General features: G+C 37.5%; 1 protein-coding gene across 2 annotated transcripts in view; it reads left to right on the forward strand.

Annotated features, from left to right (window-relative positions):
• The window catches only part of LOC104444308 (BEACH domain-containing protein C2), a 31,090-nt gene that overhangs the window by 9,614 nt on the left and 7,553 nt on the right, over positions 1–13,923 (forward strand). For both annotated transcript variants that reach the window (XM_010057965.3, XM_018874041.2), the window contains exons 6-23: positions 76–180; positions 443–556; positions 2,386–2,462; positions 3,236–3,317; positions 3,603–3,929; positions 4,400–5,022; positions 7,236–7,320; positions 7,428–7,622; positions 9,671–10,216; positions 10,302–10,445; positions 10,626–11,105; positions 11,800–11,945; positions 12,589–12,658; positions 12,776–12,859; positions 13,138–13,194; positions 13,334–13,402; positions 13,494–13,580; positions 13,663–13,779. In XM_010057965.3, coding sequence (XP_010056267.2) covers positions 76–180; positions 443–556; positions 2,386–2,462; positions 3,236–3,317; positions 3,603–3,929; positions 4,400–5,022; positions 7,236–7,320; positions 7,428–7,622; positions 9,671–10,216; positions 10,302–10,445; positions 10,626–11,105; positions 11,800–11,945; positions 12,589–12,658; positions 12,776–12,859; positions 13,138–13,194; positions 13,334–13,402; positions 13,494–13,580; positions 13,663–13,779 — 3,408 coding nt within the window. The remainder of the gene's footprint in view (positions 1–75; positions 181–442; positions 557–2,385; positions 2,463–3,235; positions 3,318–3,602; positions 3,930–4,399; positions 5,023–7,235; positions 7,321–7,427; positions 7,623–9,670; positions 10,217–10,301; positions 10,446–10,625; positions 11,106–11,799; positions 11,946–12,588; positions 12,659–12,775; positions 12,860–13,137; positions 13,195–13,333; positions 13,403–13,493; positions 13,581–13,662; positions 13,780–13,923) is intronic.

A 13,923-nucleotide genomic window follows, 5' to 3' on the forward strand; every position in this document is an offset into this window, starting at 1 on the left:
GAGTCGATGATATTAGAAAAAATAGTGTTTCTGATTCTCTTGCCTGAGCAATTTTCTTTTTCTATATGATTTCAGGATCTTCTGTTTTTGGCTTGCAGTCATCCAGAAAATAGAAATAGTCTGACTACAATGGAGGAATGGCCTGAGTGGATCCTTGAAATCCTAATCTCCAATTATGAGGTACTATTGGCTATTTCAGTCGAGTTGCTTGCTAGACAAGCAGTCTAACTTATCATGCCTGCAACAGCATAGCTATCGTGCTGACAAGAAATTCTATTTTATTCCTATTTTATTTGAAGAAGCAAGATGGAGGTATTTGCAGAATTTAAGAATTTGCAGAATTCAGAAAGACAGTTTTTCAACTTTTACTTCACTATTTCTTGTTTCTAGCGATGCCTTCTCTTTGGCAGATGATGCCTATCCTAATTACTTCATTTTTCAGATGGGTGCCGTTAACCACTCTACTTCACCAAGCTTAGGAGATATAGAGGATCTTATACACAACTTCTTGATAATCATCTTAGAGTATTCAATGCGCCAGAAGGATGGTTGGAAGGTTTGTCTTATTATATAACCTGATGATGCCTATTTTTTACAGCTTATTATAAGGTTCTTCATGTTGATCTTGCATGGCATTTCATATATTTCAGTGTTGGGGCCAGTGGCCCTTGATAATTGCATCCTTGCTGTTGTTTCTTGGCATGCTATGGCACATTGTGCTTAGATAATGCTGGATCTTTATTGTTCCAGGTGGTCCTTTACTTTTTTGACTCAGCCAAGGACTCACATTTCTTTATACTTTCAATATTGCTTCCATTTTTGGAACCCTTTACCAAATTTGCCAAATGAACTTGTATGAATTACAACTCGCGGTTTTTATGTCTATTCATGTATTATATTGTAAATGTTGGCAAGAAATATTGATCATTATAGTCAATTACTTTGGCATATATTCAAGTCAATCTTAGATATGTTAGTCTCTCACCTTAATTTTCATAAATACTTGGTGAACTTTTCTTTAAGGTCCCTCTCGTTAAAAGTTCAATCTGCCTACCTCTGCTATATTCTTCAGCACTTCTATGGTGACGTCGGTTGATCCAAGCTCTTTTTCTGTCATCTTTACCGAGGCCTTTTATGCTGTAGTGTGTACATATTCTTCGGTTAAACTGTGATTCTGATAATTCTTCTATTTACATAAATCCCTCCAAGATGTTTAATTTCAATAAATGTGGTGTACTGTATTTAAAATGTAGCAATCAAGGTAGTTTGCTTTGTTGACAAGGATGGTGAGGTCTTATCTTAAAGTTCACCATACTGAGTGTATCAGAAAACTCCAAACAAAAAATTGAACAAGAGAAATTTAATTACACAATTCTCATAGAATCAGCTCCCCTGACCATGTCATAACAAATGGAAAAAATAACCATAACATCATATACCCTTATTCCTGCAAGTTCAAATCAGAATAATTGCATCACATAGCTAAAAATGCTAAATTCCATTCAAAATGTAAGTGTAAATTAAGATGTCAAGCATTATCTTATTTAGGGCATCATTTACTTTCGAATTTTCATTTACTGCAGAAACAACGTCTACCCCTTTCAAAGCGAAAAAAACAGTAAGCAAGGAATCAAGGTGGTACCACAACTAACCCCCTCCCCCCCCAAAAAAAAAAAAAAAAAAAAAGGAAAGAAACCTCAAAGTCTAACCAATTGTCCTCATTGGAAAGTGGTTTTATGGAAACTCAATAACTCAAAACATGTTGCCATCTATTCTGTACATCTAAGAATTTGATTCTAAACTCTCAAAACCCCTCACATATCTCTTCCTCCAAGTAAGACAGAGCATTGCTGGAGGGATTGCAGAAAACATTGTTCTGCAGTCTTTGTTATTTACATAACAAACCCATTCCGAGCACAAAGTTCTTCCCTAACCATAGAATCCTCTGCCAAATGAATTGTTGATGGTCCCCACGTGGTTTACCCTAGTTTTCTCGTTTTCTCACTATGGGGGCAGTGAATTAGGATGTGGACATCTGACCTAGATTCACACTTACAGGACTTTATTGTAGGAGTGAACTTTTTGGAAGTATATTTGATTGTTCTGGGAGTGTCAATCATTTTATTGTAAAGCTTCATCAATGATATTTTCATCCTTGCGTCACAAGGTGACCTATTTTATGACTTGTTTGCTTGGTTGGTTGTGCTTTAGAAATAACCTTCCAGGAACTATAATAGTGTAGATAGCATGCCAAGGTGATTTGTTTGTGTTGCTACCAAGAGATGAGTATTTCTCTTTGTTGACTGGTGTATTAGTTTATTTTACATGTTTATGACTTAAAGCAGTTTCTGTTGTGCAGTTGCTTAGTAATTCTTTTTCTTGCAGGATATTGAAGCTACAATTCACTGTGCTGAATGGCTCTCTATAGTTGGTGGTTCTAGTACAGGAGATCAACGAATTAGGTATCAGTGTTTTACTGGTTGCTTTAGTGCTAATTTTTTTTTTTTTTTTGTAAGGATATAAAATGGAGGATTCACGGTTAATTTTCCTTGAATTGACAAGTTAGTGTCGTTTCTGATAGCAGCGACAACTTTACTTTCACACCTTATGCATAGTCACAGTGCTCTGCTTATGCAGCTCCCTTTTTCGCCTTTGGGTTTGGCTTCATTGGTAGGGAGTGGTCTTAATATAGTTGAATTGATTAATTAACTATATCAGTGATTTTCTGCTTCTCAAATGCTTATCTAGTTCTTGGTGATTTTAGACTCATATGTGCAATTGGAGATGCATGAAATATGTATTTTTCTTTAAAAAACAAATTGTTTCTCACTCTTGTGACATAGCTTACAAGAGTAGGAAAATCATCAATGACTGAGTGGAAAGTGCACTAAAATACATTTCTTCTTTATAATGTGATACTTTGAGTGATAGACATTGTGATGATCAGGCAAAAATTGGCATTACCAATTAAAACATAACTATTCATTTTGACAGAGATTTTGCATATCTGACAGAAATTAGTCACTGTGGATCAAAGAAAAATCTTATAGGTTTAACTTAAGCTATTGAACAATCCTCATGCTAATATTGGGGAATCTTATTTGCTTGTATGATTTGACTTAAATGGAAAATGGCCTGAATATATTTAATAACAGAACACTTTGTGTTCTTTTTTGTCAAATCATACTTATTGGATCCCTTGCATGCAATGTGTAACTTTTATGGTTCTCTGAAGACGTGAGGAATCCTTACCTGTATTCAAGAGAAGGCTTTTGGGTGGATTGCTGGACTTTGCTGCTAGAGAATTACAAGTTCAGGTAAAGCCTAGAAGTTTGTTTCATCATTGCATCTAATTTTCTTAATAAGTTGAAGTCATTATCTGTTGACTAGAGAGACCTCCCCAATTAACGTGACGTGAGTTGCCATATCCTCAGTATCTTGTCTCAAGCATTCTGTCTTAGTTTTTCATGGCACCGGTGGAATTCACTGATAATGTTTTTGTGCCACTTTTCCTCTAGCATAGTTATATATGCTTTAGAACTTTTAATGAAGAGTAGGATTAAAAATTTGACATCTTTTCTAATGTGTCGCTTATGCAACAGACTCAAGTTATTGCTGCCGCAGCTGCTGGTGTTGCAGCCGAGGGGTTATCCCCAAAAGATGCAAAAGTGGAAGCAGAGAATGCTGCACAGCTCTCTGTGGCTCTTGTAGAGAATGCAATAGTGATGTTGATGCTTGTTGAAGATCATTTACGATTGCAAAGCAAATTATCTAATGCATCAAGGGCCACTGATATTTCCCCTTCTCCCCTTTCTCTTGTATCTCCATTGAATAACCGCTCAAATTCATCAACAAATGTTGGAGAATCATCAGCACCTATGGATGACCGTCGATCTTTGTCCAGTGATTCTGCTGGACTCCCTCTTGATGTATGTATTATGTCAAGATTTTCAAGAACAAAGGGTCTATTTTCACTTATATATGTTGTCCGTTCATGTACTTTTTTTCCTTTGCACCATTCTCTTTCTTATATATATATATATGAAATTGAATAATATTTGTTAAAAGCTGCAAAGCCAATTATTTTCCATAAATCAAGTGAACTGTCAGAAAGTCTGGGAAAACAAGCTGTTCTTCCAAACATTTGCCTGCTGATTTTGTGTTTTACTAAAATGTAAGAAGTGGTGCTGCAAGAATCCTTCCTAATTCTTTACTCAAAATGTAGGAAGAACCTATATTGAGTGTATCAGCTTTCCTGTTTCTTCTGTGAATAGTAGTTCATTACCTCGGTGTATGCTGAAAGGGAGTACCATTGTCAATTACTTTTCTGTCTCTTTCCTGTTATTTTCTGGACACATTCCTTTATCTTATTGTGGAATTTTTCATCATCTTCTTTCAGGTGCTTGCTTCTATGGCTGATGCTAATGGTCAAATATCTGCTACAGTTATGGAGCGTCTGACTGCTGCAGCTGCAGCTGAGCCTTATGAATCTGTTTCCTGTGCTTTTGTGTCTTACGGCAGCTGTGCAGTTGATTTAGCGGAGGGTTGGAAATTTAGGAGCCGGCTATGGTATGGTGTTGGTCTTCCATCAAAAGACTCTGTCCTTGGCGGTGGAGGTAGTGGCTGGGAACGCTGGAAGTCTGCTTTGGAAAAAGATGCAAATGGAAATTGGATTGAACTTCCATTGGTAAAGAAGTCAGTTGCCATGCTTCAAGCTCTATTACTGGATGAGTCTGGACTTGGGGGTGGTCTTGGTATTGGCGGAGGATCAGGCACTGGTATGGGAGGAATGGCAGCACTGTACCACTTGCTTGACAGTGATCAGCCATTCTTATGCATGCTCAGAATGGTGCTTCTTTCAATGAGGGAAGAGGATGATGGTGAAGATAGAATGCTAATGAGGAATATCAGCATAGAAGATGGTATATCAGATGCATCAAATCGCATGGTGGGCAACCTCATGGCTCTAGATAGCAATTCTCGAATGTCAACACGGAAACCACGCTCAGCTTTGCTCTGGAGGTACACAGAAAATACAATTTGTCATGTTTCCTAAGCACTGCAGGATTGTTCCTGACTTTTACATATGTTCTCTTACGAAAAATAAGGAAAAAAGAGGGTCCTCTAAATGCTCTTGCCTTCGCATGTTACTTCATAAAAATTGAAGCATTGTGCTTGAATTCTATGGAAGTTTGTAACAATGATTTGGCAACACCAATTATCAGGAAGCTTCATTGCGTTGAATGAGTCTTTAAATCATTAGATGGTGCACATCTTGGGTTTGGGTTGTAGATTTTGTAAAAATATGGGAATTTATCACCTTGAAAATTATCTAGAAGTCATGTACCTTCACCATTTCAAATATTGTCAACCATAATTTATATAATACTTGTCTGATAGATTAAGAAAATGACAACACCTATATTGGCAAGACTTGAATCCTTTTTCTCTCTCTGTGGAGCTTGTGACATCCCAAGTGGAGGTTGCAAGTCCAGATGAGTGATGACAATAGATGGTCGTGTGAGGCTGTCAACCTGTGGAATTGTGAGTGGCAGGGTGGCGGTGAGTGACACAGAGGGTGGGACTTGGCAAATTGATGTGGGTGGCTCAGTGATGCTTAGTGGTGCAGTGGGGCTGTCTAGATGGTGGCCCAGGGTCGTCTTCACAGTTGCTGGCTGCGACTATTGACGAAGGTGGTGAGTGATGGAGATGGTGGTTAGCTGTAACAGACGTGGTGCTGGGCTGAGAGGGGAGAGAGAGAGAGAAGAGGAAAATTGGGATTAGGTTTGGTTGCTTTTTATGTGATTTTACATTAAATATATGGACAATTTCGGTAAAGCTTGGGTGCTTTGGGTGGGATGGGTCAATTTAGTCTTTCAACTTGGTTGCTAATGTTTAGCTCTTTGAAATGTTGAATTTAAAATTTAAACATAAATTTACATATGTTATGAGTTACAAAATTAAAACTACTTGTTAAACATTGTTATATTTAAAATTTCAAAATTCAAAATACCTTTTGCTTGATCAGATCTGACTTTTTTTTTTTTTTTAAACAAACCTTAGTAATTGGAATGCATTGTGGTGAATTCACAATATTCCTGCTTGTGTTTGCTTGATGTGGAGCTTATTTGGCGCCACACCAACACCATAGGTCCATTTTGTGCCATGTTAGTGTGGTGCCACGTTAGCAATTTGATGGTGTTTTTAAAAATCATTGATGGAAGGACTTGATTGCACAAATTGAGATAACTTGAGATTTGATTGCATGAGTACCAAAATGTACTAAAGAATAAACTTAAAAGATTAAAATTGTACTCAAACCTAAACTTCATAAACAATCAATAATATACTAGGAAATTTGAAAATGGTAAAATCATTTTTTCATTGGTAAATGCCATACATCGCTCGTAACTTATATTCGTAAAAGTAGCCTAAAGTTTGTAAGTTTGCTAAGCATTAGTATGTTTGAATGCATGTTGGTAATTGACTATGAATTGGTAAATTCTTTAATAACTTAGTAATTCATCTTGTAAGGTTTTGTTTCAAATGGTAAATATGAAGCAAGTTGATAAATTTCTACTAAATTTAAATTAGTTACATGATTAAGTTGCCAGTAACTTATGACTGGAAAAGCGGCCTAAAGTTGGTTAATTTGCCCACCTTAAGAAATTCGAATATAGGTTGGTAATTATTGCATATTGCTAAATTCCTTTGAAAGTTACTTAGACAGTTAAAATCGCATTTCTGATGGTACATGGAAAAACGAGTTGATAACTTACTACTGAATTTGAGTGGTAACCTTATTGAATTGTAGGTAAGTTACAACCATAAAAGTGGCCACAAGTTGGTAAATTCGAATGCATGTTCGTAATTGGAAGTGAACCAAATAAATCTAGGTTGGAAGAGGTACAAATTACTAATTTCTTTGTAATTTACTAATTTTCCTTGTAAGATATTGTTTTTGATGGCAAATTTGATAACAAGTTGATAACCTACTACTGAATTAGTGTTGGTAAATACTTCAATGTCATTGGTAACTTATCAATGAGTTACCAGGTAAACAAGTTGCAGGTTATATTATTTTTACCAACGGCATTTGCTAGTTACCTATATTTATATGAATTTACCAACCACAGATAGTTTTCCCTTTTTACCCAAATGGAACACTATAAATTTTGCTGTTTTGGATGTATGTTTTATGATTTCTGAGGAGGTTCATGGGCTTTTGTGTACAGTGTGCTTTCACCAGTTCTGAACATGCCTATTTCGGAGTCCAAAAGGCAACGGGTGCTGGTTGCATCTTGTGTTCTATACTCTGAGGTCAGTTTCTAGTTCAGCCTGCTGGGATGGGTAACTCTCCCTCAAATTCTTATGTGGAACTCTTTTGGCATTGTCATTGACTCCTTTTTTTGGCAATGAACCTTTAGGTATGGCATGCAGTGGGCAGGGACAGAAAACCTCTTCGGAAACAGTATCTTGAGGCTATTGTACCTCCATTTGTTGCAGTATTGCGGAGGTGGCGACCGCTCTTGGCTGGAATACATGAGCTTGCAACTGCTGATGGTCTGAACCCTCTAATTGTTGATGATCGTGCCTTGGCAGCTGATGCACTTCCTGTTGAGGTAATTGTGAACCATTCGCTTGTGAGGTGGCAACCCTTTTAAGTTTTAATCTCTATCTGGATTGTCGGTTCTTCTTTATTTTCTGGGACCCATAATGATGATTAACTAGTGATTGCAACTTGTGTAGCATCCTTGCCTGAGCACAGATACTTGCAAGGGCTATGTGGATAATTCGGGAATTAAATGTCCCATAAAACAAAGAGCTTGTTTAATAGCTTCTATATCTGCTTACAATTAGAAACACAGCGGTTAGCGTATTCAATTTGTTTGACGACTTTGATAATGCACTATGTAAATGGAAAATTTCGTAAAAGAAATACTTAATAGCTTAAGCAGGAGCATGCCTACTTAATAATTTGTTCTGAGCATGCTAAGTTGACTTGAGTCAATATTAGTCATCACTTAATCATTATATCCCAATTTTTTTTGAAGCAATGCGAAAACTGTGAAACGTGTATGCCCTCGATGCATTTTCTGACACCGCTTCTTTTGCCAAATGTTCAACATATTCAATGATGGTTATGGTTTAAATGTGATCTGGTGGACAATTTGATGAACAAGACAAGGGTTAGTGTTGTTAGTGGGATGAGAAGTGGTGGATGATGCAATGATGGCAGCGACTATAATGGCTGACATGGTAGTGGAGGATTTCAGAATAAAGTCCTAGTGAATCTGTAAAATTTTCTTTATTTCTTAATGTGTGTGCTGACAGTGTTATTATTGAAGCTCACGAATGAAAAAAATTCTGATCATGTATATAGAATCTTTTCACAAGAGAACTCAAATTGGAAAAACTAATCAGCTATTTGTGACCTATGAGGATACTATTCTTTAGTACTTCATCTTCTAAGGCATAAGTTTCCATAGGCAAGCTCTTTTCCCGTCTCGTTTCTTCACTCAACCAAAGTGCCTGTGCATTGTTCGAAGGAGATGGAGATGGAGGAAAAGACAACAGGGATGGAGGCCATGGAGATGGTGGCTCTTGCATTTATCTAAGAAGAAACTCCATGCTCTTCTTATATGAGTTGTCATATGTACGCGCATTATAGATCAAACTTTTCTGAAGTTCTTTTAGGAGGCATGATCAGTTGTTTGAACAAACAATCAGCTTACAATATGATATTTGGAAATTTCAAATTGTTAACAAATGGTGATCAAATGATGCAATCCCAGTTATGCTAAATTTACACAACTTCAAACTGATTCAACTTTTGCATTTCAGCACTCCACACTTAAATTTCAGTGAGTTTGATTGCGTATTTACTTGAACTGTGAATAATATATGTTCTTGATTAGCATAATTTCTGCTTCATCTGAATGGAAGCAAATGTAAAGTACGGTGCAGGAGATTGTTGAAATCACCCATAATATAACTAACTCGTGCAGTTGCATGTTATTTTTTCTTTTTGGCTGTGTGAGGTGAAGGCATGCATATGCACGCAAGTTAAGTTTCCCCTAAAACTAAAGCCAGTGTAAAACATTCACATGCTAGACTGTCTTTTGGCAGCTTAGCTGCTGCTGCATCTTCGTACTTTATTTTTTATTGCATTAGCAAACACAATGAGGAAAGGTTTCCCTAGCTAATGAAATAAATGCCAGTATTCTATGTAACATCCAGGAGCCCCTGAGAGATGATGTTGATGGGAAAATGAAGAGATATGATGATAAATCAATGGGGATATTGGGTGTTGATGCTACGCTTTTTCTGAAGTCTTTTTCTTATAGTTTCCTATCATTATTTTTGCATTTCTGCAAACAATCATAATTATGGTAGACAATTGCAGAAGTTTCCCTTACTCCAATTGGGATTTCCAAAATGTTTGCCATTGATTTCTTTTGATTATGCTGAGGAATATGTGCTATTGCAGCTTTTGTTTGTTCATAATTAGTTTTCATATGACTACTCAACTTGATGAATTTTGCTTTGTTGAAGGGCACAAGAAGAAAAGGCCTTCCTCTTCATTTAGTTCTATAGCATGATTTATTGAGTATTTGCCTAAATATATATGCACCAAGGAAGCTATTAATATCTGTCTGTAATTTTTTAGGCTGCTCTTTCCATGATTTCTCCTTCTTGGGCAGCTGCTTTTGCATCACCCCCTGCTGCAATGGCGTTGGCAATGATTGCTGCAGGAGCAGCTGGAGGTGACGCTCCGGCTCCGATAACAAGTACTCAGTTGAAGCGTGACTCTTCATTGCTTGAGCGCAAAACAACTAGGCTCCATACATTTTCGAGCTTCCAACATACTGGGGAGGTACCCAGCAAATCACCAGTTGTTCTGAAGGACAGGGCTGCTGCAAAAGCCGCTGCCTTGGCAGCTGCACGTGATCTTGAGCGTAATGCAAAAATCGGTTCTGGGAGGGGTCTCAGTGCCGTAGCAATGGCCACATCTGCTCAGCGTAGGAATGCTAGTGATATGGAGCGGGTTAGGAGATGGAATCTTTCTGAAGCAATGGGAATTGCCTGGATGGAATGTCTTCAATCAGTTGACAGAAAATCAGTGTATGGGAAGGACTTTAATGCTCTAACCTACAAGTTCGTTGCTGTTCTTGTTGCAAGTTTTGCTCTAGCAAGAAATATGCAACGGTCAGAGGTATGATCACTGCTTGTTCTGCTGATTTTCCCACATCTTGTGGCACTGCATACTGGTCTTACTTTGTGTGTCTTTGCTGTTCTAGGTGGACCGACACACACAAGTTGATCAATTCGCTAGGCATCATCTGTATGCTGGAAATAATGGATGGCGCAAACTCATCCATCGTTTGATAGAGATGAACAGTCTTTTTGCACCATTTGGAGACCGCTTGTATGACTCTGCTATGGTATAAACAATATCAGGCTCATTATCTATTGTTGACAACTGTTATAGCTTGTGCATTCATTTAGAATCTCATCAGTTGATTCTCTCTCTCTCTCTCTCTCTCTCTCTCTCTCTCTCTCTCTCTCTCTCATGTCAAGTTTATTGTTAAAGTCCGGGATTGACCTGACATATATTTGGGTAGGTTTTCTGGAAGTTGGATTCCTTGGAAACTTCCTCCAGGATGAGACTGTGTTTGAGAAGGAACTACAAAGGATGTGACCATTATGGTGCTGCTGCTGATCATGAGGATCCAGTTGAAAAGAAACTAGATCAAAAGAATGTTATGGATCCACCTGGTGCTCCGGCTCTCACAACTGATGCAATTTCAATAGAGCTTGTGAATGAGGATGACGAACAGGCAGAAATAGACAATATTGAGGGTAAAACCAGTAATGTTGATCAGAGTGAGGAAAACCAATCAAGTTTGTCTGGAAAAACACAGCAAAACCTGCAGGCGGTGGCAGAATCTGGTGATATTCAATTTGGTAGTGAGCAAGACTTGGTTCAAAGTTCGTCTGCTGTTGCTCCTGGCTACGTGCCTAGTCAAGTGGATGAAAGAATTGTGCTTGAACTTCCTTCATCTATGGTCCGACTTCTGAGGGTTGTACGAGGAACCTTCCAAGTGCGTTCTCGATCTTACTTGCAGCATTCTGTCTGCATATATGGATATCGTGCGTTTTTTGTTTAATTATATTGAAATGAGTGTGGGGTGTGTGTGTGTGTGTGTGTATAAAAATGATTGAATTCGAAAAATTATTGTGTGTATGGAAAAATGATCGAATCAGAAAACTTATAATTTACCTTTTGTGTTGATTTGATTATGGGCCAAGAATTGGTATTCTTTTTGCTTTGAGTTCAAGTCGCAGTGGCAGTGAACCAAAGTAACCTGGATATTAGTTTTTGGGGGAACTCTGAAGATATGCAATGGTCCAGAGAGGATTTGTGGTTTGGTTATTTTATTTTATTTTATTTTATTTTATTTTATTTTTTTCATTACATGAAGTGGGGATGGGATAGTGACACTCAAACACGAGTCTATTGCCTAGGAAAGGTTGACCTGTACCGCTATGGCTTGGTCTTGAACTCATTTTGCCTTTGCATTTGGGGTGGCGTACTTTCTCTGAGCAAATAGCCTTCTGTGCTACATATCGCTTAGCGGTTCTTGCTGCTGAGTTACAGTTGTAGATGTTCAGTGTTTCATATGGAAATCTTATTATTAATTTATGGTGCATTTAGGATGAAACTTAATTTAATGATGTGTAAGTTTTCCATCTTGTTTTCTATTGGTAATTTATGAAGAAATTTTTTCATTTTAGGTAACAACCAGGAGAATAAACTTCATTGTCGAGCATGTTGTGGACAGTAATTACACAGATGATATGGAAGACAAATCTGAATCAATGGAGGATGAAAAAGATTACAGCTGGCCGATATCTTCACTTCATCAGATCTACAGCCGAAGGTCAAATAACATCTACATTTTAATGCCTTATTGGCTCTCTTTTAGCGAACATTGCGCAGCTCTTTCATTTATGTCATGAAACATGCGTGCTAAGCAAATAAGGTTGAATGGCATATACTTTTGAGTTGGCTCAGGTCAGATTAAAATGGAGTGCCTCATGTGGTGCTGTGCGTTCATTTGACATTTAGGTTAGATTACATTGATTGACTATTCAAGTCATAGATTGCTCTTCAAACTAGCCTGTTGAAACTGTTCAGCTGGTTGAACTGTGAAGCAGAGGCCTAAACAGTTATGGCTCTAAACATTGTCCTAGTCTGGAAGAATCTCATCATTTTGGCATTAAGGTCTATTTTGCATCCATCTTCTCATGCGAACATTTTACTAGCTTTGCTTTAGAGAAAGAGAGTTAAAATTGATATATTAAGGTAATTGTCTTTCCCAAATCAAGCGATTACGTTCAGGGCACGTGTCACCCATTAAATGGTGAATGTGTGAAAAGTTTTTTACACTGGCAGTGACCCTAATAAAGATCCTAATTTAATGCAAATTAAAATGGGGTTATAGGCCTTAGTTCTTGTTCCTTTTGGTCTTGGGACTTTGGCTTCTCAGCTGATTAATTCTTATTGATATGTTTCTGTTGCAGATACTTGTTAAGACGAAGTGCTCTGGAATTATTTATGGTTGATCGTTCGAATTTCTTCTTTGATTTCGGGGTATCTCTCTTCTCTTTCCTTTAGTTTGTGTTGTGAAAAAAGCAATGTTATTTCAAAATTTTAGGGCTAACTGGCGCTGTTTGTGCTCATTGTGAATTTGTGTTTCTCTTTCTGCAGAGTATAGAAGGTAGAAGAAATGCTTACCGAGCCATAGTTCAAGCACATCCTCCTCATTTGAGCAACGTTTATCTTGCAACCCAGGTTTGCCCTATGTTGTTGTTGTTGTTTCCTTTCTCTTCCTTTTCTCTCTTTCTATTTGTCCCCTCTTCTAGTGGGGGGACATGGTAGGCATTCTGGGTGCAATGAATTTCACTCAAACATTCATTGGAGTGAAATAAGGGTGGAGGTTTCATAGATACGCTAGGACACTTTACTAATTCTTGTTATTATAAGTTGATTTTCTTGTTGTTTTAACATTTGATTGGAATTTACTGTGCCCATGTTGTTTACAATCTATAATTCTTATTTATTTATATCAGAGACCAGAACAACTTCTCAAGAGAACCCAGCTGATGGAGCGTTGGGCTAGGCGAGAGGTGAGAAAGGGTGAAAAGGTTTAATTGGCCTTTTCTTATGGAAATGCTTGATTTTGTTTTATGCTTGCTCTTTCCTTAGCAGTGTGGTGTGTAATACATAGTGTTGGAAGACTGCTAATAAAAAAGTGTTAACCTGCAGATTAGCAACTTTGAATATTTAATGCATCTGAATACTCTGGCAGGACGCAGTTACAATGACATCACTCAGGTGACCTTTTTCATTTCTTCCATTTTACAATGAACTTCTACTGCCATTTGTTGAACTTCTGTGCTTCTTAACTCCTTTCTTTTGTCTGTAGTATCCAGTTTTTCCTTGGATTCTTGCTGATTACACTTCGAAGAATTTGGATCTTTCTGATCCTTCTTCCTATCGAGATCTATCGAAGGTGACTGAGAAAACTTGAAGTTTTGCTTCTCCTGACTATAGAAACTTAGTTTGGGCCATTAAAGGGAATTATCTTTTTGCAGCCTGTTGGTGCCTTGAACCCTGATCGGCTAGAAAAATTCCAAGAGAGATATTCTAGTTTTGATGATCCCATTATACCTAAATTCCATTATGGTTCGCATTATTCCAGTGCCGGCACAGTAAGTCTACTTATCCTTGTGTTTTTTTTGTGTGTTCTACTTACCTCTTATTAGTTACATCTATTGCTGTACATCATTCTTATGCCTATCCTTTTTCTTTGCTATCAATTCTTGACGCCAATGGATCTTTATTCCTTAACCCTA

The sequence above is a fragment of the Eucalyptus grandis genome, chromosome 5, assembly GCF_016545825.1.
Source record: "Eucalyptus grandis isolate ANBG69807.140 chromosome 5, ASM1654582v1, whole genome shotgun sequence".
NCBI classification, from domain to species: domain Eukaryota; kingdom Viridiplantae; phylum Streptophyta; class Magnoliopsida; order Myrtales; family Myrtaceae; genus Eucalyptus; species Eucalyptus grandis.